At 57.8% G+C, this 26,415-nt stretch overlaps 1 protein-coding gene across 6 annotated transcripts; it reads right to left on the reverse strand.

Moving 5' to 3' along the window:
- Positions 1 to 3,251: 3,251 nt before the first annotated feature.
- On the reverse strand, positions 3,252 to 24,826 carry frem1b (Fras1 related extracellular matrix 1b). Of its 6 annotated transcripts, none has more exons than XM_061824734.1 (34): positions 24,809 to 24,826; positions 24,370 to 24,535; positions 22,509 to 22,763; positions 22,131 to 22,225; positions 21,779 to 22,035; positions 21,374 to 21,567; positions 20,341 to 20,664; positions 19,376 to 19,484; positions 19,179 to 19,313; positions 17,649 to 17,993; positions 17,402 to 17,544; positions 16,732 to 16,928; positions 16,430 to 16,520; positions 16,162 to 16,329; positions 14,938 to 15,146; positions 14,733 to 14,826; positions 14,283 to 14,535; positions 13,126 to 13,381; positions 11,794 to 11,978; positions 11,533 to 11,729; positions 11,279 to 11,456; positions 10,911 to 11,055; positions 9,790 to 9,931; positions 9,372 to 9,561; positions 8,498 to 8,762; positions 6,706 to 7,123; positions 5,916 to 6,117; positions 5,604 to 5,748; positions 5,071 to 5,200; positions 4,905 to 4,977; positions 4,549 to 4,698; positions 3,845 to 4,059; positions 3,725 to 3,766; positions 3,253 to 3,469 (listed from the first exon to the last, which is right to left on the reverse strand). In XM_061824734.1, the coding sequence occupies exons 3-34, from the start codon at positions 22,731 to 22,733 to the stop codon at positions 3,284 to 3,286; spliced, it is 5,958 nt and encodes a 1,985-aa protein (XP_061680718.1). In that variant the 5' UTR covers positions 22,734 to 22,763; positions 24,370 to 24,535; positions 24,809 to 24,826; the 3' UTR covers positions 3,253 to 3,283. The 6 variants fall into 6 exon arrangements, 5 of the variants coding, with proteins under 5 accessions (XP_061680720.1, XP_061680718.1, XP_061680717.1 ...); XM_061824733.1 differs by lacking the exon at positions 24,809 to 24,826 and adding an exon at positions 23,015 to 23,264 and having other exon boundaries at positions 24,370 to 24,742; XM_061824736.1 differs by lacking the exons at positions 24,370 to 24,535; positions 24,809 to 24,826 and adding an exon at positions 23,015 to 23,237 and having other exon boundaries at positions 3,252 to 3,469.
- Between the last annotated feature and the right edge of the window lie 1,589 nt (positions 24,827 to 26,415).

Genomic DNA, 26,415 nt, shown 5'->3' on the forward strand with positions numbered 1-26,415 from the left:
TTTTATTTATTTATTTTTTAGACAATGTTTTTCTTCCCCTTGAAAATTGAGGTTTTTTTTCCGCAATGGTTGACATTTAGGGCATGTCTAGCTCATCTGCAATTTTTCTCTAAGTATATGATGTCAAAGGCTAACTGACCCCCCCCCCCTCTCATTCTAATGGAAAATTATCTTGTTTTTTTTTTTTTATCTCTCCCCCGCTTCATTTAATCGTAGCAAGCTAATCCTGTTTTTGCTTAATTTCAAGCAAATGAACGATCGCGCTGGCCTTCCTCCCCCCCCCCCATGCCAGAAGCCATTTCATATTTGAACTGTTGACGAAACTCCCTTCTTTCTCGTTGATGTGTTGAAAACAAAGAGGGCGGGTTGGGGGGGTCGTTGAGCGGTCGCTTGAATGATTGCAGGAACAAAAGTACGGTGGCCTTGGGAAACGCTCATTTAGGTTAAAGCGTTTGTTTTGCGCTTCCAGGCCACCGTACAAAAGCATCTCGTCTGTGCAAAATTGCAAAATGCAAAACAAAGCGACCATTGGGACGTCGTCACCGTCGTCATCATCATCATCACGGATGGACTGATGAAGGTGACGTCAAGATTTGCTGCGAGGAGAAAAAAAAAAAAAGCTGCCGAGTCGGCCCCGCCCTCCTCCTTTGGCCCCGCCCATTTCCCTTTCCGTGAAGTCGGCGAGAAACGAAAGTGACCCGAATGGCGGCCTTCAACCAGGTGAGAAGAACAAACGACAAAGTTTCCAACCTTCATTTTTTTTTTTTTGTTTTTACTTCGTCGATTCTCGAAAGTCGGAAAGAAAAGTTGCCAACGTTGCGTTTCTCAATTCTTGGTGCTTTGGCTTGAAAGGGACGGGTGAGAAGAACATGTCGGAGGGCGTCGCGTTCGATCATCATCGGTGGTGGTCTTCGGACTTTGCCCCCCCCCCCCCAAAAGCAAATAATCGTCCTCGGGAACGAACTTCTCGTTCGCCGACGTCCAAGCAGCACTTGACGCTTGGATGAAACTCGTTATTATTCTTCGCTTGAATATTTTTTGCAAGTCGGCACCATTCATTTTAATAACACACACAAAAACCTATTTGCGTTTTCTGGAAGGGAAAACATTTCCACAGAGTCATTCATTTGCTGCGGGGAAAAAAAAAATGCTGCATAATCAGAGAAGTGTCACGCAAAAGATCCTGGCCGAGCTTCCGTTCTCCCCCGACGAAAAAGTACTTTCGCAGCTTCCTCAGCGGTACCGTTCCCGTCGACGGCGTTCGCAAAGACGACCACGAGCAATTCCTGCTTAAACTGAAGCCTTCGCGAAGTCAAGAAGAAGTTTGACCTCCTCAACTGCTACTTCAGCTACACCAAAGGCAACTTTGAGTTCGACACGGTCAACCGCCGGACCGTCCGCGACCACTTTAAGAAGTACGGGGATCTCGTTAACACGTCGCCGGAGGAGCCGAGAAAAGTCAAAGAAGACAACCCGAAACTGAATCTCCACTTGAGCCTGGGGGAGCACCAAGCGGACACCTTCTCCGGCCTCCTGCAAGACTTGGACCGGTCCCGCGGGGAGACGGGAAGTTACGACTTCTCGCAACAGACGGTCAAGCAGAAGCAGAACGTTCAGGTCAAGCTCAATTACGTTTTGGCATCCGAAGTCCAAGCTGGTGAAGAGCTACCAGCGGCTGGGCGGTCTTTTGCGGGAGGCCCTGCAGGTGGTCGGGCACAATTACAGCGTCCCGGACCCGTACTGCCCGGCGCCGAGGAAAACTCTTCTGAAATCCGGACGTACCTTCGCGCTTCGTCCCGCAAGCATCTGTCAAAGTTGTCGTACAAGAGAAGCACCGTCGCGTTCTTCTACCTGGGAAATGACGTCGGACTCAAAGAGACCGGTGTCCAAGCCCGGCCCGGATAAGAAATTCCTTCGCAGCCGTGGCGGAACGGTGACATCTTCAAGGAGAAGGACATCAGCGGCGAGTCGCCGGCGCCGTCGAGCAAGGCCAAGTCTTCGCCAACTACGGCCCCTCGAAGGTTCCCGTCCGTCCGGCTGCGGCACCGAGGAGGTTTCCTTCTACCTGGGATTCGCCGTCACCGGGCCGCTGGCGTACCACGTTCAGTATGAAAAGTGAACGGGTTGGCGCGCGTCCTCTGCGGACAGACACCAGGGTTCTCCTGTCGCAGCCGGCCGGCACGAAACCGACGTCGCCTCTTGAGCGGAGGGTCGCTCGTCGAGCGAGCGGCACTGGAGCCCCTGCGCGCGAGCAGCGCTTGTGCCTCGGCGGCGGGACCGCAATTGGGCCGCCGCGCTGACTTCCTCTGCCGGCCTTGCGACGGGCTAGCCCGGCCCGACCGAGTTCTACCGTGCCGCGTTAGCTGCTACTGACGCTCAGCTAGCTTTTCGCCGAACAGCGGATGGACGACGACTGCTGGCCAGTGCAATTCAAAGCAAACGCTGGGCGAAATTTGGTGCCGGAACCTGCAGAACGTTTCTGTTCCCCTTTGCACATTTTCAGCCAGTGAGCCCGGGCCGCCACAGGGACGCCGTTTGACTCCGGGCAGAACCGGAGCCGGTCGAGGACGCGACGTTTCGCCCGAAATCCGGGCCCCCTGCTGGTCTTGGGTTTGAAAACGAGCGAACAAGCTTTGACTTTGTCCATCCACCAGAGTCAGAAGAGGACGGCGGACTGGTCCTTTTTTGGTTTTTGCTTCGACCTTTCCGATTTGTTTCCCACTTAAGTGGCGAGGGGAGTTTTGCAAGATGCTTTACTGTCGTCAATAATAAAGCTGCAGCTTTATGAACCGACTTCACGGACGAGCGTCGCACTCATCCAAATGTTGACAAACGTCGCGTGTTTTCCGAAGTGGATTTGACGGAATTGAGAACATTGTTTTCTGAATTTAAAAAAAAAAGAAGAAGAAGAAGAAGTGACCTCTTTCTGCGCGTACCGATGCACGTACGTGAGAAACGAAGCGTTGCGAAGGCACGTCGTGAAAGGCCCGTTCCAAGATTGGCTCTACTGCTGACTCGCAGCAGGGGGCAGTAAAGAGTCGACGAGACAACGGCTTCGCTTCCGCCATTTTTGCCATTTGTGCAGATTTTTGCACACGGAACTACTCGAGTGACCCGCGAGTCTCTTTCAAATGTTTACGGCCTGGACGCGTCGGTTCTTCATACATTGGCCCACAAAATTCTTGGCCGACGTTTTGTATGGCGCGAGTAGTAGCTACGAAACTTAGAGGAGGGGGGGGGGGGGGGAAAACAAACCAGCCATAAATTTTTGGAGATTTTCTCTTTACACGTGGGTGAGCTGCACATTTTCAAGACGATCAAAGGTGGCATCTTCGTGTTTTCCCTCCGTTCTCCCAAACACGCGAGCAGGCGGCCATTTTGGAAGTACTCTGCGCCGGGCGACGTCGCTCCGCCTCCTTCTCTCGTGTCCCGCCGGCGCCTCCTCCCGCAGGGACGTCAAAGCGTGGAACTGACGGAGGAGACGACCGCCAATCATTCTCGTTTCATCATAAGGACCAATTTGATTCTGGACTGCTTTTTGTTTGCGCCTGGCTCAGATCTTGTTTTGATTTGGATCGCATTCATTTTTTGGGATTCAGTTTCTTGCCCTATTCTCATTGTTGTTCACTGGATTCGATTTTTGGGTGTGCCTTTCTTGTTTTTCTGGCCTGTATTTTTGTCAACTTTTGGATCCGGTTCTGGTTCAGTCTGCGCCGCGTCTTACCGTCCAGACTCGCCGGTCCGGCTTCGCTCCCGCAAACGGCGCCTGAGCACAGGAAGAGCAGAACTTTGATTGAGGTCCCACTCCCGAACAGGAAGTGAGTCCCAACGCAGGTCTGCTTACCTCCAGTCCGGCGCTCCCAGCGCCCCTCGCTACCTCCTCCTGTGCTCTTCCGGATTGCGGCGGTTTTCCTGGACCGGAGTGTCTGCGGTCGGGGACGTCGCCGCGGGGAGGGGCTGCGCTCTCCCAGATCAGCTCCGCCTCCACATCCGGGACCGAGTCGTCCGCGGTCGGGGCGACGGGAGGAGGAGGCGGGGCCGCGCCGAGGTCGCAGCGTCCTGTCGGGGAGGAACGCCAACGCGTCGATGGTCTGCGGTTTTCCGACAAGAACGGCGAGGACGATCGTTTGTATTGCGTGCCGATCGGTAGATCGGATGTGACGCCGCAACTCGCCGACGCCATCGATCGGCTCCGTGAAAAAAGTCAATTACTCGGCGCACCATCGTGCCCGCTACATACGTATTGGGTATTCTGGCATCTTTTGACGTACAACTGTAAATATGTCGGCCGACCCGTAGCGGACGGCTCGGCGACAAGACAAATTTGCTCTTTCACGAGACTACCGCGATCAAGTCTTGTATTTCAAATCTCGAGAGACTGCGCTGATCCTAAGAAGAAAATCGGACGTTCGCTCGAGGTTTGTGCTCGTACTTTGAGTAGGGTGCGACTCGCGGGAAGGCAGCAAAACGCTAGCGCGCGGAACCAGCCGCTGCGATGAACGCACGTTGTGACCCGAGCGAGCGACCGATCGCATCGCCTCCCCTCACCTCCCCTGGGGTCGACGATCTCCACCCTGGCGGAGGCGGTCCGGCCCAGGACGGCGTTCTTGGGGTCGGCCAGCGTGACCGTCAGGTTCTCCTCGCCCTCCTCCAGGTCGTCGGCTTCCGGGTAAACGCTCCACGTTTTGCGATGCACGCCTGCGGGCCGGCAGAGCGAGCGCACGTCACCGCCGAGTCGCTGGCTCGCGACGCATTTCTTTGATCCGATTGGATTTTTTACGTTGAGACGGATGAGGATCGGGATGACAGACAAACCCAGTCCGTCCGTCCGTCCGTCCCAAACTCTGAAGTATCTTAATTCCCTCATGGGGCAAATAAATGGGAAAGTTGCGTTCCGGTCGCACCTGGATCGAACTGGATCAGTGCGGCCGTGCTGTGTGTAAAGTCGCGACCCGCTTCGGCCGTCCCGTCCTGGACCTGCCAGAAGATGCCACACTGAAGTTGCTTCTTTTGACCGCTTGGTGGGGTTTTTTTTGGGTTTTGTTTTGTTTTCGGCGGATCTGCTCGTACCCGGATGGCCACGTACGCCGGGTCGGCGCTCGTCCCGCGCCGTCGGATCTCGATCTGGAGCCTTTCCGCCGTCTCGCAGGTCCGGAAGCAGCTGGCCGACAGCTCGATGCGGGACCAGGACACACGCAGCCTGCGGCCGACACCCGACGCGTTACGCTCGTCACGGATGCCTAGCTGCTATGCTAGTGGCTAAACTAATTTCAGTCAAATTGCTGAGTGCGCTTGGCTGGCAAAGTGGTTCGGGTGAACCTTACCCGAACCACTTGCAACGTGTCATTAGCGCTGCGGACGTGCAGAAAAAGACAAAACTCTTACCAACGATGTTTATAATCCAAAGTCTCAAAACTGACCTGACCTGATTCCACTTGACCTAACCAACGAAATGTCTTTATTTGCTTTGGAGCGAAGTGTCCTCTGCGTGCTCATTTTGATATGAAGGACTTTTGATTAGAATTAAGATCATTCTTGGTAAGACTTTCCGGTTTTTGCACTGTAGCAGACAGCCAAAGACACGACACGGCACGGTACGGTACGTTTGCGGCGAGGCGGCGTTCCCCGCCGGATCGCTGAGGCGGAACAGGAAGTCGTCGTCCGTCGCGTCCACGTCGGTCGGCACCACGAAGATCAGCGAGCGGCGTTCCACGTCTCGCTGCGTGAAACGGCCTCGGACGTAAGATCCTGGTGGCGAGGCGAGAGGAAGCGGCTCAGGACGTGACACCCGACAACGAGCAAGGAGTTTTTACTAAATCTGTCAGGGTTAGACTCCACAGGCAAATCGGGGCTTCGCAAATAGAGAGGATTCTGGTTCTGAAGTAGCGCCCGAGACGATCTGGCGGCCATCTTACCCGTGTGGATATTCTCCAGGTGTCCGAAGCGCGGCGGCGTGACGACGGCGAACTGGAGCCGCTCGGGCGCACCGCGGTCATCCGCGGCCCGGAGATGTCTGGACGTGATGAGTATCGCCCGCCGACCGTCGCTGAGCTGGACCACCTCGCTGGGGCGCCCCAACCGGGTCAGGATGGGGGGCGAGCGGTCCGGGCGCCGCACCTGAGGGCAGGAACGGACGGGAACCCTTCTCGGTCAGCGGCTCAAACGGGCTGCTCGTCTCTGCTAGCTGAATGCAGAAAGGTGCTGACGACAAAAGCAAAAACGATCCCGCGGCACTGGAAAGGAAGCTGGAAGACGCCCCTTTTGTCTTTTGCTGGCTTGCAGTGACGCGGCGCAAAAAGTCCTCAGAGCGCAGTCCGCGTGCCAAAAGACCGAAACGGGGCCAGTACGCGGCTGTGTGCAATCTTGTACGATTACGGCGAAGGAGATGGGAGATAAAAAAATAAAAATGAAAGTCAACCTCTTGGAAAACGGCTTGAGAAACGAGCGACGAGACGACTTCGCTCGGAAGTCGACGGGAAGGTTTTGCCCACCGAGACGGGCGCCGACGTTTCCACGTTCGTCTCGGGAACCCGCCCCCCAAATGGACGTTAGCGGGGGCCCCGCTCACGAGGTCCGATTTGCGCCCCCCCCCCGTAAGGGAGTCGACGTGACGTTGAAATCCGAGAAAATTTGCACATTGCAAATATAACAGCTTTTGACATCGTTTTTGTTTTGATGGCGAAATGAGTTGAGCGCTTTGCTCACGTGAATGCGAAAGACCGCCGGCTCCGTCCTCAGCCGTCCGAACCGCAAATAGCCTCGATCGCGGCCGTCCCCGGGCAGGAAGCGGAAGGCGTCGTCCGGCGCCGGGCCGCCGTCGTGCCGGTAAGCCAGGCGGCCCCCGTCCACGTCCGCCTGGGTGAAGACGCCGGCGGGGCCCAGCGGGACGCCCCGCAGCAGCAGGCTCCCGGAACGCGGCGGCCGAACCAGCGCGAAGCTCAGGTCGGAGGCGGCCGCTCGAGCGTCGCTGAGCCGCAGGTGCTCGGCCGTGATGGCCGCCGTGCCGCCGGCCGCCACCGCCGCGCCCGCGTTGACCTCCAACGTCGGCGGGACGCGGTCCGCCGCCTGGATGGAAAAAAGGACGCTGCCGGTCCGCGACCGCTCGCCGTTGCTGACCGCGAAGCTGAAACGCAAAACCGGACCGGAGACAAAGTCAGACAGAAACAAAACAAAACACACTTGCAGTCAGAAGAAAACGTGAAAAACAAAAAAATACCAACGCGCAAATTTACGCACATAAATGTACCAAGCTCAAGTTTTGATCTATCGCATTTCAAATCTGCTTGACACGATTCAAAGTTTTTCAAGAGGAAGAATTGAAACGTTTAAAAGGGGGAAAAAAAGTCAATGACAAAATGAAAACTAAAAGCACAAATCAAAAAAAGTGTACAGTCAAACACGAACCACACATGCACACAATCTGGATCTCGACCCTGCGGCCAATCAGCTGACAAAGCGTCGCGGGCCGCATTCATCGGCGACGTTGTTGTCGCTACGCGAAATGTGACCGGTCGTCATATCCGTTGTCACGGCAACATGCACCCCCCCCCCACGACGCTCTTGCCGGTGGGCGTGGCCGCTGTGCTGCCTTGCATTAAGATTTATCTTTTTTTTTTTTTTTTTGACTTTTCCTTTTTGAATAGTTGTCTTCGTTTTATCCGATGTCCACCCGTCCATTTTCTTCTCCCGCTTATCTGAGGTCGGGTCACGGGGCAGCGGCTTGATCGGGGGGGGGGCCAGAATTTGATCCGGTTCTTCCGGGGCCGGGGGGGTAATCGAAGCGTTCCCGGGTCAGCCGAGAGACGTCGTCGTCTCTTCAGCGTGTCCCGGGTCGACCTCGGGGTCTCGTACCCGGACCGCCTCAAGGAGGCAATCCGGATCGGACCGAAACCTCATCTGGCTCCTCTCGACGCGGAGGACACCCTGCGGAGCAAACTCATTTGGGCCCGGCGGAATCCGGGATCTTGTTTTTGGGAGCCGCAGCCGGCGACCGGAGGCGAGGGCGGGAACGCAGACCCATCGAGAGCTCGGCCTTCCGACTTCGCTCCGTCTTCACCGCAACGGAGCGATCCAAAATCCGCATCAGTGCCGGTTCCGTTCTTCCCTCGCTCGTGAACGAGAGCCCGGGGTACCTTGGGGCAGAATCTCATCCCCGACCCGAAGGGGGCGCGACCGAGGATTTCCGAGGTTCCGCCGCAGATGACGGCCTGACGACGCATTTTATTCCTTCTTCTTTTCGGTTTTAAGGTAGGAAATGTTGATTTGACCACAAAAACAATCCAAATCCGCCAATATGGAAAAGGATGTGTGATATGATTGTGGACAAAAATGAGCAACGCCGCCGCAATATCGCAATATTTTGGAACATTGCAATGACGTTTGCATTTGTGTCTGTTCAACATTATTATTATTATTATTGTCACAAGAGAGGAGACACCAAAACTTTTTTTACTGCTTTTATGACCTGTCATGGCGGCGCCGCGCTCCCTTCACTAACCTGAAGGCGTCACTGTGGTGTCGGTGTCCGTTGTCGTGCGTGTAGCAGACGCGCTGCGCGGCGACGTCCATCTGCGTGAAGGCGCTCAGCGGCACGCCGGGCCTCGCCACGTCGTGCAGCAAGCCGTGGCGCGGCGCCGCCGTCACCGCGTAGACCAGCTCGTCCGGCCGCCCGCCGCCGTCCGCCGCCCGCAGGAAGTCGGTGTTGAGCACCGCACGCTGGCCCTCCGCCACGGGCACGGCGCCGGTCCACAAGGAGATGTCGCCTGGCCCGCCGAGCGGGGGGGGGGGGGGGGGGTCCGAGCCGAGCCGGCGAGGAAGACAATTTAAGCAAAGCTCAAACTGAGAAAACGAGGGAGCGGCGTGACGAGGGAGGGTTCCCGCGTCTTGTCAATAATTGAGCTCGCCCGTCGCTTTCCGTCCTCACCCCCCCCCCCGCAACGGGCACCAGAAGAGTCCGGGTCCCGAGGCGCGGGCGCATCCGCGTCGGCGTCAATAATTGATGAGACGGCGCCAACGTGCCAAGACAGCGTGTTTGGCAGACGCTGACGGCTGCCGACTGCGACGGGGAAGCGCGTGACAAGCGCATGAAGGCGAGCCAAGCCGAGCGGGGGGAAAACGGAAACAAACCACGTGAAGGAAACAAGGACGCGTACGAGAAAAGGAGTCAAGACTACGAGGACGCAGATGAGGACACGTGAAGAAGAGAACGCAAACCGGTACGAAGAAAAGGAGCAAACGCAAACCAGTACGTGGAGCCAACCAGGAAGCGGGAGGGGCGAAAAAGGAAGCGGACCACAACGACGAGGACGAGGCGCAGCGCCACGACGGGAAACAGACGCTTCGCCCCTTCCCTTCCGTCAACCGCTTCTGACCTTTGCGGGCGGCGTGGATGGTGACGTTGAAGACGTGGGCGGAGCTCCGGTGCACCAAGTCGCTGAGGCCGAAACGGAAGCCGTCGGCGCCGGCGTTAGCGTACGCCGTGTAGCTTAGCCGGTTAGCGTCCACGTCGTCCTGAGTGAAGTTGTGACCCGCCGCGAGCTCCGTCCGGTCCGTTTCGCTCGTCTGAAAACCGCAAGACGGCCACAACGCTCGTCACGCCGCCGAGGAAGCAAAACACGAGAGGCCGACGGGCGAGTCGAGCTAACGCGGGAAGGTGAAGAACAGGAAGTGGCGGAAGCGACCGAAAATGGACAAAGCAAAGCAGGAAGTGAACGGGGAAGAGAAGAACCAAACTATGCGAAGCCGACGCCAAACAAAGGAGGAAGCGAGCGAGCGAGCGCGTCCGCCGACCTTCAGATGCAGTTTTCCCAAACGCGGCGCCGCCTCCAGCAGGTAGAAGAGTTTCCGCGGCGACGTGTCGGCATCGTGGGCCCGGAGGAGGGCGGCGGTCAGCGCCCGTCGCACGCCGGGCTCCGCCCTCACGCCGGCGTTCCTGAAACGGAAAGACGGCCGTTGATCACGCGCGCTCAGTCAAACGGAAGAAATCGTGAGTCGCGGGGTCAAACCGGCGCCGCCGTCTTTGAAGAAGTTCCACGCGGGCCGTCAAAAAGGCTTGAAAGTGAAAATGGCCGCACTTCTGCTTTCATTTGTTGACGGCTCCAAAATAGGAGACGTGCCAAGCTGACGAGCGGACAACCCACCCACAAAACGGGACGGAAGAAAAAAAAAGTCCAAAGGAAAACTGGAGGACGCGACGGAGACGTCGGGAGGTGGGACCAGGAAGTGCGTGCGGCAAACGGAGCAGAGCAAGGAAACGGGTGACCCTAACGCGGGAAGCGCGCTGGCGTGACACGAAACGAGCAGCTGCTGGACTGACGAGCGGGTCACGACAGCCGGTTCCTATCCTAACCCCCTCCCCCCGGGGGGGTGCGGGTGGCCGAGGGGGGGAGACACACGACAAAGCGTCTGTCTGCGTCTTCACTCGGAAGTAAAATCCACGCAGGAACAACGCCAGCCGCCGCCTTCGTCCTGCAGGACGCGCGATACGCGGCAACGGCGGCGGCGGCGGGCATCTGCCAAGCGCACGCGTTCCTTCGCGTTTGTTCCGCCTGCTCGGGCCCGACAGCACCCGTGCCGGCGCCCCGGTCCGGAGGGGGTCCGCGACGAGGAAGCCAGTGAAGGGTGCAAATTCACAATCACTCATTCAAATGAAAACATCGTCGGAGCGGTCGCCCACTCAAGCAGAGCGACCCGCCACATGTTCCGTCCCCCGCCCCCGCGACGGCCACTTCCTGCCAACTCGCCGCTAACGACGTTCTTCCGCACGGCAGCGCAGGAACGTCGCGCTCCCGGCCAAAAAACACTTTGAAACATTCCGCGTGCCGTGACGCTCGCCAGACCAAAAATACAACCAAAAAAAAAAATCGGGAAAGACGCGAAGCGAATCCGGCCAGCGGACCCGGCGGACGTACCTGAGGAGGCGGGGCGGGTGGTCGTCGACGGGCAGCACGCTGACGGCGGCGCTGGCGCTCAGCGAGTGGACGCCGTCGGTCAGATGCAGAGTCAGACGGTCCTCCGAGGCCTCCGATCCGTCGTGCGCGTACCACAGCCTCAGGCCTGAAAACGTCAAACATTCCGTTTGCCGGGACGTCGAGACGCATCGCCGACGCCGTCTCGGCCTTCTCGGAACGGAAACGAGCCAGGCCGCCGCTCCTCTTCCGGGCCCGGACGAGACCGCGACAGTGACGGATCGCAATCATTATGAAATAGCACACCGGCATATCTGGAATATTAGACATGAGGTCCCACTCGAGGATCGGCAGGAAGGGGCGGGGCCTACCCTGCCGCAGCTGCCGCAGGGTGAAAGAGGCGACGCCGGGACCTTCGGGGCCGCCCGCCTTCAGGCTGCCGTGCGCCGGCGCCCCCGTCAGGCTGAAGGTCAGCACGTCCGGAGGGGCGTCCAGGTCGAAGGCATCCAGGAGGGAGGGGGTCAGCTCCCGGGCGCCCCCCTCCTTCACCTAAGCCCCGCGCGCCCCCGTCAATACGGACAGGTGGGTGCGCCCGCCCGCGGCGGTCGCCACGGCGATGACGTACGGTAAAGTCGGCGAGCCGCAGCGACGGCTTCTCGTCATTGGTCGGATTGATGACGACCGAGACGGGAACGGAGGCGGAGCGATGCAGGCCGTCGCTCACGCTGATCAGCAGTTGGTCCGCCGTCGGCTCCGCCCCCTCGTGCTCCGATTGGACGTAGTTGATGAAGCCTGACGTCAACTCGTCCAACCCGAACGACTCTGAAAAACGGGCGTTATCCTGGCCGCTTATCCTCACCAGGGAGCCAAGGTCGCACACACCTACGGGAATTCCCGCGTTGCTCTTCTCGTGTCCCGGCGTCGGCCGAACGTTCTCCAGGAAGCCGTGCAGAGGGTCGGCGTCCAGGTGAAAGGTCAACTGCTCGGGGGGGCTGTCGGGGTCCGAGGCCCCCAGGACGCCCCCGCGCAGACACACCCGGGAACCCTCGTCCGCCGCCAGCACCGACGCCCCTGCGGTTTGTTCAGCGTCTTGGATGAAGGCGCCCAACCGGCGTCCCTCCCAAAATAACAGAAAATCTTCGTCTGTCTGCATAAGAAATGCTTTCATACTCTCCCCTAACCAACTGGCTCACGCTAGATTAGCGAGACGCAACGTTAGCCACATTAGCAAGACGCGAGTGTTTTGTTAGCCGCGTTTGTCAAGCATTTGAAAAGTGATTTGGGTTCTTGAGGTTTCCTGCAATGTGATGCTCAGGAAACGACAAAAGAGCCAAGTCGAAATTTTGGGGTTTTTTTTTTTTTTTTTTGGGGGGGGGGGGGGGCGCACTAGTCCTGTTTGTCCAAGCGCCATCAAGCTCCTCCTCTTTTTTCCCGCAGCAACATTTTCATCATCATTGTCCTGCAAACGGGATTACGGTTTCATTTTGATTGGCGACCAATCCGTCCGTCGCTCGCTCTCAGGTCCAAAACAGCTCTTCCAAACGAACCAGGAGATCTTTTGGGGAGGGGGGGCAACACAAACTTCCTCCTCGGTTTACTTTTTGAGGTCAACATTGATGATTTTTTCTTTCCTGCTTTTGGGATCCGCTGATTTCCCTCGCTGTACAGGAAAGGGTTAAATAGTCAAGTTTAACGGCGCCGAGACGTCTTCGAGGCGGGCGAGGGCCGAGACTGCGCGTTTGATTCAAAAAGCGCTCAAGAAACGGCGACGACGCAGAAGCAAGCAAGCAAGAAAAACAAGCAGAGGAGGTTTGCTTGTTTTCCTCACCCTTCCGTCCCCGCGGGCCGGCGTTTCTTTTTCCACCGCTGTTGCGATCACCAGGGCATCGAACCCGAGCTTTGTTACGGGTTTGGTGTTCTGATTCAGTACTAACACGCATGCACACGCTGGTGAACAATGACAAACAAAGCGCTTGTGAGGTCGTTCAATCCTCCTTTCTTGGCTCCGATTCCATCCTCCCTCCCCAAGAGCGTGGGGGGGGGGGGGGGGGGAATAGGACGCCTGCCTGCCTGCCTGCCTTCCTTCCTTCCTGCCTTCCTTCCCTCCTTCCTTCCTTCCTTCCTTCCCAGAAGGACGTACAGCATGTTTGCCGCTGATACGTGTCGATCGAGCATCTTGAAACGTGCACACAAACACGCGCGCACAAAACAAACTCACCCAGTATGACGGCGGGAACTTTGTCGTTGACGGGAAGTAACGTGACGTTGAGGTCGTACACAGGAAGCGTGCCGTGCAGCGGGACCGGCGGGGCATCGCCGCAGCGGCAGCCGTCGGTCCCGCCCGCGTCGCCGTCGGAGACGACGAGCGTGACGGCGTCGGAGGCGGGAACCGGGCCGATCTCGCCTCCTGGAGACGACCGCAGGACGTCGCGCCGTCAACGGCGGCCTGGCCACTCGTTCGGCAACGCTGTTAGCTGAGCGACGTTAGCCGATGCCGGTGTGTTGGCTTAGCGCAATGTTAGCAAACCTTTATTGAGGCAACAGACGTGTTTTAGACGCGTTACGTGAGCAAGGTTTGCCAAAGTTAGCAGGACGGCGCAGATTTGGTGTCTTAGCTTAGCAATTGTAGCATGATCCCATAGGGCTGGTGTATTATCTTAGAAACAGTTGCCAAAGTCAGTGTGCAGCTCATGCTCCAATGTGTTAGCTTAGGAATGCTAGCTAAAATGAACAGGACGATCTAGAAAGGTTAGCAACGGTAGCTGATGTCAAAGCGCTGCTGTGTTAGCTTAAAATTTTCAGCCCGGTGCCGTAAAACCGGTGTGTCAAGCTAACAAACGTAGCTCACATGTGTTAGCTTCACAATATAAGTCAAAGTAAGCCTGATGGCAGAACTGGTGTGTTAGCATAACCAAGTTAGCCTGATGATGCACATCTGGTTTCTCAGCCTAGCAACTTTATACCACAGTTAGCGTAGGGCACGCACTTCAGGGTCACCGACCCCCCCCCCCCCCACCACCACCACCACCACCACCACCGCCACTCCACCAGAAGACCTGGATGAAGTCGCTGAGGAAAGCGCCGAATCCCTGCTAAAGAACGTACCTCGGACGGATGGATGAACCAAAGGTCCAATGGGTTAGCTTAGCAACATTAGCCAAAGAGTGATGTGGCATTACTCTGGTGTGTTAGCTTTGCGAAATTAGTCAAAGTTATCATGACGATGATGTAGCTCACGTGTGTTAGCTTCGGCACATGAGGTGAAGTTAGCGTGTATTAGCATAGAAATGAGTTCAGGTACGCTCAAATGCGTTAGCTTAGCAATATGAGCTAAAGACGGCGTTAGCGTGTTGACTTAACGGCGCCTCACCTCACCTGTGTGCACATAGAAGACGAGACCCCGCAGGAGGTCTTGCTGCGAGAACTTGTCGACGGGAAGCCCCCCCTTCCGCAGCTCGCCCCTGGCGGGCCGCCGCGCCAGCGTGTAGCTCAGCTTAGCGTCGTCGCTGTCCCGGTCGGTGGCCGCCAAGTAGTCGGCCGTCACCTGGACGCGGCCCCCCTCCGGGCAGCGCAGGTCGTCGCGGAGCCCGTCGCCTAGCTGGGGGGGTTCGTCGTTCACGGGGAGAACCTGGCGGCGGCAAACGGGGTCGAAGCGCCGCGCTTTCAATATCATTTCCTGAGGTCATCCTAAATATGGAAGTCGTTGCCAAGTGGAATTTGACGGGTTGCCTTTCTTTGGAGCTGTCCATTTTCATTGCAGTGCGTTTTTGCAAAAGGGAATATTTCAATGGGAATTATTCAAAGTGAGACGACTCGCGGCGATACCTGGACAAGCAGGTCCACGTCGACCGCGTTGACGCCGTCCGTCACGCGCAACCCGACGTCGTCCTCGGCGGTCTCGGAGTCGTCGTGGACGTACCTGTGACGGCGGTTGGTGGTGGTGCGGGGGGGTGGGGTGGGTGGGGGGGGGGTTGCAGGGTCAGCTGAGCTGGGGTTTTTTTTTTTTTTTTTGGGGGGGCGCTGTCCTCACCTGACGGCAAGTCCTCGGAGATCCGCGAGCGTAAAAGCGTCTCCGCGTCGTAGGCTCCGCCCCCGCAGCTCCAGACGCCCGCGACGGGCCGCCCGCCCCACCTCCACCCCGATGGCCGCCGAGCGGGTGTCGCGGTCGCGCACCAGAAGGTGCTCCTCCGTCACCAACGCCCAACCGCCTTCCTCCACGCGCAACAAGTTGCTGAAGGCCTGAACGCACGCGTCCGGCGTCAGCGCGCGCCGTATCCCGCGACACAACAGAACGGCAGGCTACGCGACGCCACAATCTCGCGCGACAAAGCGCTACACCGGCCCAACCGCGTCCCCGTAAGGCCACGTAACCAAGTAACAAAGCCGCACGTCAGCGTTGTCGGGAGAGGAACCGGACAAAAGAGCGTCGGATCCTGAACAAAACAACTTACTTTGACATTTGCACAAAGAATGCACTAACTGTGGCTTCATTATTCAGAGCCAAGTGCGTCGTCCAGAATCAGTCATGGAGGGTTAGGAAGCGCTGACTCACTCAACTACTTTCAATTAGCTTAGCTTAGCTTAGCTTAGCTTAGCTTACAAAGTGTGAAGTTTCAAGTTGGTGTGTGAAGGTTGGGTGACAATGGCAACCCGTTCAGGGAGAGCTAAGGAATAGGCTGCGGCGACCCTCGTGAGGATGAGCGGCCCAGATCACGGCCGGCCCCAAGGTCGGGGTCGCGGGGCTCCGGAACCTCATCCCGGCACGCTTTGGGGCGAAAGGCCGACGGCTCCCTGAAGCGGTCGCGAGCGCCACGTCGACAAAACGGGCACAGTCGCCGTCCGTCCGATCCCGTCCCCGACGAGGCTTTCCAGAAGCGGACCGAGGACGTCGGCCTTGTCGCCGTCGTTTAAAGCCACTTCCTGTCGTCGAAGTTCTTGATTCACGTCTGCCACGAACGAAGAGTAGGCTTAAATTCATCTTTTTGGGTTATGAATGCCACTTGGCAACTTCTGAAAGTTGAAACAAAATCGGACGGGCCTCAACGGCATCGGACGATATTTTGCATTTTCCGACCCGACCGGCGACATCTACTCCGAATCTTATCTCGGGTCTCGTCGTCAAGATGGAAATATCCGACAGCCGATAATGTCGATCGGACTAGGAGACAAATTTGCTCTTTTATGACGACTGCGAGAAACGTTACCATGGCGACTGTATTATAAGGACAAGACGGGGAAAACGGGACGGACCGACCTGAGGCGCCTGGTCGTCGACGGGCGTGACGGTGATGTTGAAGACGACGCCGGCGACGGCGCCTCCGCGACGCTCGCTGACCGACAATACCAATTGGACGTCGAGCCGGTCGGGTCCGATGTCCTCCAGGGGCGGCATGTAGGCCACCTTCAGGTGGTCCACCGCGTGCTACCGCAGACCGGGAACATCACGGTCAGCGCCGGCCGGGGCTCGTCTCGCCTCGCCTCGCCTCGCCCGTCCGTCCGTCCGTCCGTCCGTCCTCACTCACCTGCGTGAAGGACTTCAGCGCCGGCGCCGTCGGGTCCCGCCTCGGGGCGGCGACGCCGTCCACGTAGAAGAGCCGACCCGCGTCTATCAACCTGGCAGAGCGCACGGGCAAAAACATTCCGTGGGGCGAAACGAAAAAAAAAAAAAAGCTACGAAGGAGAAAATGCAAAGACAAAGATGAACCGAGCTAAGCTAACCCAGTTAGCGCGATAACGGAACAGTCGTGAGGACCGGGGTTCAAATCCGGGCCCCGCCTGTGTGTTCTCCGGGACATTTAGGAACGTCAGGTCCAGGATCAATTACCCAGGATGCCGCGGGCTGTAGCACGGGCGAGTCACGTTGTAGGTGAGCTCGGCCTGCGGGTGTTCGGGGTGCGTGAAGTGCAGGTGCGCGCGGGTGATGTACGCCACTTGCGTCTCCTTGACAGTCACGTGGCGCACCCTTCCGGGAGATTCCACGGGAAGCTGGTCTTCCACCGGGAACACGCGCACCACCACCGTCTGAAACACCGCACGCACGTCAAAAATGGACGCTTTGCCTCTGGAGCAGAAAATATCATCGGACAGGAAACGTCTGCAAAGACCGAACTTGGCGCAGGATCGTTTCCCGCCGGAGAAGGAAGGAAGCGGTCTGGACCTGGGAGACCTTCGAAATTGCAATGTGGCTCTCCGAGAACTTCTTTCTCCCGGACATTTTGCAATCTTTATTTCGACCCAAACGACACCATCAGCCAATTCTAAAGTGTCGTTTTTTTGTCCCCCAAGCCAACTGAGAAACTTTCATCTTTTTGCATCGCTTCGTCAGCTCCGTTTCTCAGCTGGCTCGATTCAATGAAACGTTTCATTTGTCGCATTTCAACATTTCCCGGCAATCGCGCGGAACTTAGCTAACGACATTTCGGAAGCCGCCAGCTCGCCCGCTGCGGCGGCTTCGAGGGGACGCGGCGGAGATCACCTCCTGGGGCCGGACTCACGTAAGCGTGCGACAGGTTGGGCGGCGTCTGGGCGTCGGCCAGCGTGACGTCAAAGGAGTCCTCGAAGATTTCGTCTCCGGAGTGTCGGTAGAAGATCGAACCTCCGACCAAGTCGCGCTGCAGGAAGGCAGCGACGGGGACGCCTGAGCCCACAAAAACGAAGAAGGAATCAACGCAGACGTACCGTACGCAAACGTCATGCCCAAACTAACCTCCCCCGGCACCCCCAACACACAGAAAAGCTCACCCGGATCGCGGGGGGAGGTCCCGGCGACGATCCGGCCGGCCCGCGGGGGGACGTCCACCGTGAAGAGGATGCGCTCGTCGTCCGAGTCCAGGTCGGAGGCCAAGAGGGCGGACGGGTCCAGCCTGAGGGCGCCGCCCTCCGGGACCTCCAGCGCCACGTTGTTGACCAGGAAGGGGGGCGCGTCGTCGCGGGGGACGATGTTGATGGGGAATTTGTGGCGGACGCTGTGGCGCCCGTCGCTGATGCGGAAGACCACGCGGTCGTGGGTGGTGTCGCTGCCCGAGTGCTCGTAGACCACCGCCCCCTCGCGCAGGTCCCGCACGCTGAACGTGAACGCCTTCGCCCCTGCGCTCGCAAAGGCACCGTCGTCACCATTTTTTCTGCGCCATTTGCACAATCGTCACGGACCGCGCCCCCTGGCGGACGGAGCGAATTTTGCGGCTGTCGGCGTTGTTCAGGGCTCGCCGCGTTTGGTTCAAATCGGGAATCAAGCCCTCTTCTTGCGGCACTTCCGATGCCGAAACCTGACCGCTCGCCGTTGGTGATCTTTTTCGGGTTCTTTGCAGGGGAGGGACTTGAACGACGTTAATTAACAACAACAAAAAATTCCCCGTTGGTGCTTTATGCAAATGTTTGCAATGAAAACCGACAAACCCCTTCGGGAAAAGAAAAACACTAACTTGAGCTCGTTTTCATTTGTACTCTTTGGTAGCGAAATGGCGAGTTGTGCGCTTTTCCAGAGCGATTGATATTTGTCAATTATTGGATAAAGTGAGAAACGTTGCTTCCCACAGTGCAAGAGACTTCCTTCCGAAGCCTCTCATAGACTCCATTTCTTTGGAGCGGTCGCTGCTCTTCTCGCCGGCTCGGCCGCTCGAAGGCCGAGTGGACCTGCGCGCGCTATCGCCGGAACTATTAAAAAAAAAAAAAAAAAAAAGGAAAAAGTGTGCGGGCGCGACGTGTCCCCAGCCGGTGTTGTCGCCGCCCACGCTTTGGCACCTTGATTCAATTAGCGAGCGACGAGCCCCATTTGGCGCCGACGCCGCGACCGTCCCGGCGGCCGCCCGCGTGCCAGGACAGCAGGCCCAGGTCGCGTGACAGATTGGGAGAGCGCGGCCGCCGGCCCCAAACTCACCGAGGGGACCCGCTACGCCACGGTAATTGGGCCCCGAAGGTGGCGTCGGCCGTTCGATTCCTGGTCGCTGCCACAACATTTCAAAGTACTAAGTGGAAAAATCCGTGTCGGGAATTGGTCCCGAGGGCGGCGGCGACGGGCACGGCGCCCAACACGCGTCCATTTGGCTGAAGGCGTCAGACGCTGGAAAAGGGGGACGACGACGCCCACCGGGACAAAAGTTTAGGTTGCTTTTTAACTTTCAACCGCCGACGAAAACAAGTCACTCGCCGAAGACGACGACGATGCCTCGGAGCCACTCGGATGTCGCTCGCCACGCGTGTGACCCGCCAATCTGTCGGCCGACGCAACGGGCAAAGTCACGCGTGCGCGCACAAACGCGGGCGGCCTCTCACCTCTGACGCTGAGGCGTCCGTGCCGCGGCCCGTCCACGGCCACCAGGAAGACGCGGTCGTCGACGTCGTCGCGGTCTACGATCTGCAGCTCCGCCCACGTGATCGCTCGCGACTGCCCCTCCAGCAGGTCCAGACCTGAGCGGACGCAGGTTGGACTCGCGTGATCCGCCCCCTTTCCTCCCTCCTCCGAGCCGTACCCGTGTTCCACGACACCCGCGGCGCGTTGGTCTCCGCCGTCTTGATGGACACGTGCAGCGCCAGGGGCGGACTGGCCGCGTGGGACGCGTCTATGGCCCGGAACTCCATCTGCCGCAAATGCAAAAACGTCGGCGGGCGCCATCGATGCGCAACATTGGACGCCGCGGCCCACAAACTTCTTGGAGGCAAATTGAGGAGTTGCCACCGCTTCGGTGAAAATGTCAATTTGGGGAAGGAACTCCCGACGCTGCCCTTTTTCCTCGCGTCGTGATCGAGAAGGTGCGGCAGGCGCGCCTTAAAAATGGAATCCGAGGCAGCAATACACGTTTTGCCTTGACGCTCTCCCCACCGCCCCGTCCTCAGACATCCTTCAGTTGCTTCACGGGGACGTTTTTACACGGTGACTACTCGACATCAATCCTTTTCTCCAAATGAAATACAAGAGAGGAGCCTCGGCCAGAGGTGACAACTCGCAAGACTTTCGCTTCCTTACTTATGTTGCCCAAACATTCGCAGTCCCGCCCAAACTATTAGCAAGCATCAAATTAGCATGAAGCTAAGGTCTCACAAAGACGTTCGGCTCGTTTGGCCCCACGAGGCGCTGCCGAAGTGCACAGAATTACTTGACAAAAAAATAGCTGATAGCTAAGATGGAGGCATGCGCTGCCACGGCCGTTGCCCCCCCCCCCCCCCCCCCCAGCCACGTCGAGCAACTCGCAGTGCTGCAGGGGTACAGTGATGCTGTCAGAACGAAGTCAAAATGCCCTGAGGGGCCCCCTTTGACCCCCGAGGCAGGCCCTGGTTCTAGTATCTTTGACACCCCTGGCTTAACGTTGACAAACAATGAACAAAAAATGCCTTTCAGACGCTAATGTTAGCATCAGAAGTAGCAAAGGATATTTGAACGCTAACGGTGGTGCAACGCGTGCAGACACATACAACAACATAGCATCGGCGCTCGTACCCGAAAGTTGTCGCGCGTGGGGCGGCTGCTGTTGGGCGGCCGGTACGCCACCTTCAGGTGGTGGAGGTCCGTCCAGGTGAAGGAGCCCACGGGCCCGGTGGGCCGGTCCAGGTGGGTGACGTAGCCTCGGGGGGGCGGGGCGCTCACGTTGAACACCAGCCCGTCTTTCGGGGTCTCGGGGTCTTCCGCGTCCAAGGCGGCGGTGGTGATGGGGGTCAGGATGAACTGGTCCACTTCCAGGATGAAGGACGCCACGAAGGCGGCCCGCGGCGGCTGGTTGGGCGTCGCCCCGACGATGCGGACCGGCAACCACAGAGACTCGGTCTCGATAGGAAAAAAAAAAACACCGTTTCGGCAGGTGGACGATCCCAGGAAGGGGAGGGGTTAGCGCTAACCCCGACCCTGTTGCCAAAGCGCGGCTTCCTGAACACCGAGCGGGCCGCCGTGGCGTCGCTCGGAGGGTTAGCGCGCGCGCGCAGCTAGCGTCGGCGTCCCGCTAACCTCCGCACCTTCGAAGCCTTCACTCAGTTGTTGGAAAAACGAATGCGCTGGACGGCCGGTGGAAAATGTTTGGTCCAAATGCGTCGGGTGACATTTTCGTGCGGTACGAGAAGGAAGCCTCAGCCGGTTTTCGTTGGATTGTTTTACAATATCAACTCGAATATCGAGTTAAGGGCTGCGCTGGGATCGGCCAAATTGAGGAGCGTTTTCCCACCCGCCTCCGAGTTCAGGCGGCGCCGTCGAACCCGTGAAAAAAAAAATGTACGCGCGTGCCCTCCGTGTGGAAAATGTGAATTTTTGGGAACTCGCTGACCGGGGACGTAAACGACGCCTCCCGTAAAAAGGCCCGTCGTGGTTTGCGGGCAAAATGATCAAATGTTGACCTTTTTCGTTTTTGGCTAACTTTTGTCAAAGCTGACTGGAAAAGGCGAGTCCCGCCGTGACAACAGCTGAGAGACGCCCATCTTCAGAGCCTCTCAGTCGGCCCGGGAGGGGAAACGCCAACGCACGCGCTCGCCAGCCGCGGCGGTACCTCCAGCGGCGTCCCGCCATCCTGCTCCCTCAGTTCAACGCTGACGGCGACGTAGTCGAGGTCGGGCGAGGGCGGGCTCAGGTGTCGGTACTTGAGGCCCGAACTCAGGAAGTCCCGGCAGCCGGTCTTCAGGAAGCCCGCTTCCTCGGTGCCGCTGGCGCAGGCTTTCTTTCCCGGGCACGGCGCCTCGCGACCTGCACGGCGCCGAGAGACATTTTGACAACTTTCTCGTCTTGTTTTCAAGTAGCAAACCCTGCGAGGAGAAGTGCCGCTCTTAAACATTCTGAAGTTCACAAAATGTGAGCAAAGTCGCGCCCGGAGGCGCGCAGACGACCGCCCGTCAGTCGGCGGAAAAACGAGGCGAAGGTCGTCCGAGCCCCCCCCCCGACGGCCGCAGTACCCTACCCGTCCTCTGGAGGGCACCGTCGTCCCGCACCAGCCGACCGGCAGTCAGAGCACCGGCGGCGGCGAGAAGTCGCACGGTGCACGCGGCGCGGCCCGGGTTCCGGATGTTCACCACCGAGTCGTCGATGGCGTTGGACAGCCCGTAGAAGACCGGAACCGCCAGCGGGGTCGTGCCCAAGGTCGCCAGGCCCGAAGACCGGTCCGCCACGCGAATCCGCAAAAGCGCCGACTCCACCGATGTTTCCGAAGAGCCGAACCTACCCAAACGCACCGCACGCCGTTCCCCTTCTGTCACTTCACACAAGAGGCGAGTCGCCATAAGCCCAAAGCGGGACCGGAGGCCGGTTCTGACCAGTACACTCGCAGTAGGACTTGGTCGCGGTTCAACAGAGGACTTCCGTTGTGTTGGTACGAGACTTCTTCTGGCAGGAAGTTGCAGTCAAACACCTGACGACAAACGAGAAAACGAGAAAGAGCAACACTGAAAGAAAAAAAAAAAAAAAAAAACACACACAAACGACAACAGCGACGCAAAAACATGACGACAAAAAACACGAGACAAAGAACAAAAGTACGAGAAAATGACAAAAGAGCAACACGGCGAGCACGTCCGGGGGGGGGGGGGGAAACATGACGACAAAAAACACGAGACAAAGAACAAAAGTACGAGAAAATGACAAAAGAGCACCACGGCGAGCACGTCCGGGGGGGGGGGGGGGCGCGTCCGCACCTGCGGCGTCAGACGTCCCACCCGCTGCGTGATTGGCTCGTTCAGGACCACCTCCACCTTGCAGTGGGCGTCGGCCTCCGCCGCGATCCTCAGATGCTCCGCCCCCAGGAAGGCCCGGCGCCCCCTGGCCACCTCCATGCCCGCGTTCACCTCCACACGGGCGCCGGTCGTCGGCGACAACGCGCCCGCCAGCAGCAGCAGCAGGAGCGCCCTCAAGGCGGCCATCTCGGACCCCGAGGTCGTCGGGAGGGGGACCTGTCCGGGGAGGAAACCACAAGAAAAGGGAAAACGAGACAAGAGAATCAAATGATCAAAACAACATCCAGAAGATGGAAAAGACACAACGAGATGACGACGTCGCACAGGCGGCGGCTTCGCCTGTGATCCGCGGAAGGAGGCCCGACAAACAAACGGCAAATTCGAAAGGAAGACCGACACCCCCGGACCAATTGCGCGAGGACGCGTCACCAAACAAGAAAGAGGCGGACGCGGACGCGGACCCGGACCTCGCGTCTGCACGGGACAACCCGCTCCGGTCTTCTCTGGAACTGTGTGAAGTGGCGTCCCGGTCCTGGAGTCTGCACGGGACAACCCGCTCCGGTCTTCTCTGGAACTGTGTGAAGTGGCGTCCCGGTCCTGGAGCTGAACACGCTCCAGACCGCAGGGACCGGCGTGGACTTCAGGACGGATCCTTTGCTGCGGAACGGAGTCCGACCGTGGAGACCTTCAAGTCGCTGGGACGGAGTCTCTCAGGACCTGAAGTGGGACACCGAGACTTACGCCCAGCAGAGGACGGACGAAACTTCCGCTGAGGCGGTTCTACGCAACGCTCGCCAAATCGGTTCTGTGTACTTCAGTCACGGTCCGGCTTGCTCTTTTGTTTTTGCTGCCACAAAAAAAAAAAAAAAAAGACGAGGCAAGACTGCGCTGGAGAGTCAGAAAAGAAAACAAAAACAAAAACATGGAGGTCTGGCACGCTGCCAGAACTGAGACAGGAGCGAGCAAAATCCTCATCTCGGTCACTCCTTCCCTCGGCGAGGAGACAAATTCATTGTGTTTTTGAAATATTTGGCAAATTGGGATGATTCGGATTTTGCAAACTTGGGGGGTGGGGCGGGGGACGGGACCGTCACTTTGGACTCGTGAATTCTTCGTGACGTCACATCCTTCGCCCCGTGACATCATCGCGAGTCGCTTAACAAAAAAAAAATAACGTTCGTTTTTCGCTTGCCCATCACGACTTTCTCACTTTCTTGTAACTTTTGCCATTTTTGGACCACCCACACGGGCGAGGAGGTGGGACTCGGAGAGGTCGTGGAGGGGTCACGGGGGGAAGTCTCAAAGGGAGGTTGGGAGAAATTCTCATCACAATTTTGCTTCCTTCTTATTTTTTTTGTTTTTCACTTCACATGGGGGTGGGGGGGGGGGATGACCCTTGGCCCCTTGTTGCTTAGCAAATGGAGCACGTGGCTAAACGTTTAGGGAGGGGAGTCGATTTCCTGACACCCAGAAGCCTTTTGGACTTCTTCGCTTATGAACCAAAACTCACTTTCTCAAAAAAAAAAGCGAACATTTGAAGCGTTTTATAAAATCAGCTGGAAAAAAATGGACATAGATGCTATTGGCCGAAAGGTTCAAGCATTGAAAATGGTCGCCAAAGGTCACGAGCCAATTTGCTCGTAGCGGAAGAAAGAAAAGGAAAAAATGTTGGCGAAGTCCAAGTCCCGCGGGAGCATCTGGACAATCGCTTTGTGTCACGTGACCGAGGTGGGGGCGGGGGGGGTGACATTCTGCGCACACGACAACAACATCAACGAATCGACGACAACACGCACATCTGGCCAGTGTCGGTCAACCTTACCTGCGCTGGCCGTCGGGGCACAGTCCAACGTCAACAACGCACGCGCCTCACGTGCACGCCCGCAAACCCCCAGGTTGGGGGGGGGGGGTTAGTATTCGCCCAAATAGATCCGCCGAGCAAAGAACGAGAGAGCCCGGAGGACGAGTCCTTCAGCCTGGGAGTCGGACTGCAGACAGGAAGTGGGAGCTCAAGACTTTAACTTTTAACAAGCAAGACCCCCCCACATACGTTCGAGGCCACCTCTGCTGGGCCCCCGCAACCCCCCTCCCTGCACGTTCTCCTTCTTTTGTCCCACTTGGCTGATCTGTTTTGGGTGTTTCGCGTTTCCTCAACTGGAGTCCAAAAAAAACAATTCAGAACCAAAAGAGCGGGGTTGGAATCCCTGCCCCGCCTGTATGGAATTTGCCCCCCCACCCTTAAATTGAAAGTGCCAACTTACGTCAGCTGCGATTGGCTGGCGAAGCGGAAATGGAAACGTCCCGGTTGACGGTCACAAACAGGAAGTGACGATGCGACACTTTTCGCGAGTCCTCTCCTCATTTATCAAAGAGTGCAAAGTAAAACGCCTTCTTAGCGCCCCCTATTGACTCAAATCGTCAGTATGTGTACGTACAAAATGCTGTCAGCAAGTGTCGCTAACAGTTGTAAAAGTCAAGTTGCAATGGGCTACCGTGAACTTCCGGGGGGCGTGTCTGCCCCCCCCCAAATCAACGTCGTCACCCCCTCAAGCGATCAATCAAAAGGCTTCATTGTCGTCACATGACAACGAGCATACAACGAGGTGCTTAAAGCAAAATGAATACAGCCACCCCTCGGTTTTCTGAGCCCCTCATCCTCACGAGGGTCACGGGAGTGCCGGAGCCAATCCCCGGCGGGGTACACCCTGAACCGGTCGCCAGCCGATCGCAGGTCACAGTCGCACCTGCGGGGCAAATTCGAGTGGGAGGAAAGCGGAGTGCCCAGCCGGAGAACAAAATAACATTGATTAGATCGAAGATAATTTAGCTCAGATGAAATCTTTACAGTCAAGGCACAGTTTGTGCCAAAAAGAACTTGATCAGATTATTATTGCACATTTTTACTCTGCTATTGCACAGAAAAGTAACAAAAAGGACCTGGATGGATGGATGGATGGATGGGTGGACACATAGAAGGTTGTCTGCGTCATCAAAAACTGGAGCCATTCTTGGATCCACACTCCTCAGGCGGGAGGTTACAGAGCATCCGGTGCAGGACCACCAGACGGGCGTCAGCAGCCTTTTAGAAAGTGACGATAGAAAGGAAGCGTTTGCGTTTTTAGGAAGGCGACAAGGTCACAACTTGAATTTCTTCGTCCGTGACGTACGCATGTGCGCTGATGTGGATATGAGGCCGGCCGGCGAGGCCGTCGCGATTCATCTGCCATCAAAGTGGAGAGAGAGACCCTTGCACGCCCCTCCCAGACGTCGGGATGTTTTGTGACCGTCGGCCTCCCCCCCCCCCCGATCCGCAAAGCACGCGACAAGCCGTTCCAGGTAAACGCGCCCCCCCGAATGGTTTCCCCTCTGCCACCCTTGGCAGCGGCATCAGACCGCCGGTTCTCAGCCAACCGCGTGGCGCTCGATCGGCTCACCTCCGTGCTCGGCCAAGAACATTTTCAGCCGTTTGGTTTTCCTCTCGCCGGCGTTCGGGTTCAAAGTGGGGACCGAAGTGGACCAAGGATGAAACGTGCCGATTGACACGTGTCAGCCACGATGACGCCGCCGCCGACGTCGCTCTTCGTCCCTTCCCGCCGACCTCGGCTGTCGCGTCGAATCATTCGCTCGCTTCGCGTGAAAGGAGCCGCGCAAACGCTGTTAGCTTTGCCGTTAGTAACCGAGCAGCTAACACGGGCGGGGGGGGGGGGGGGGGATGACTTCAGGGTCGGGGGGGGGGGGGGCGAGGCGGGAGCTCATCCTCAAATTATGCTAATGAGGCGTCGCTTTGATGCAAAACAAGCCCGACCGGTCGCTAATGTTTGTCCAGTCGTGAAAGGCCGAGACTCCCTGCAAGAAATACCGGCGGGGG

This window comes from Syngnathoides biaculeatus, chromosome 7, assembly GCF_019802595.1.
Source record: "Syngnathoides biaculeatus isolate LvHL_M chromosome 7, ASM1980259v1, whole genome shotgun sequence".
NCBI lineage: Eukaryota > Metazoa > Chordata > Actinopteri > Syngnathiformes > Syngnathidae > Syngnathoides > Syngnathoides biaculeatus.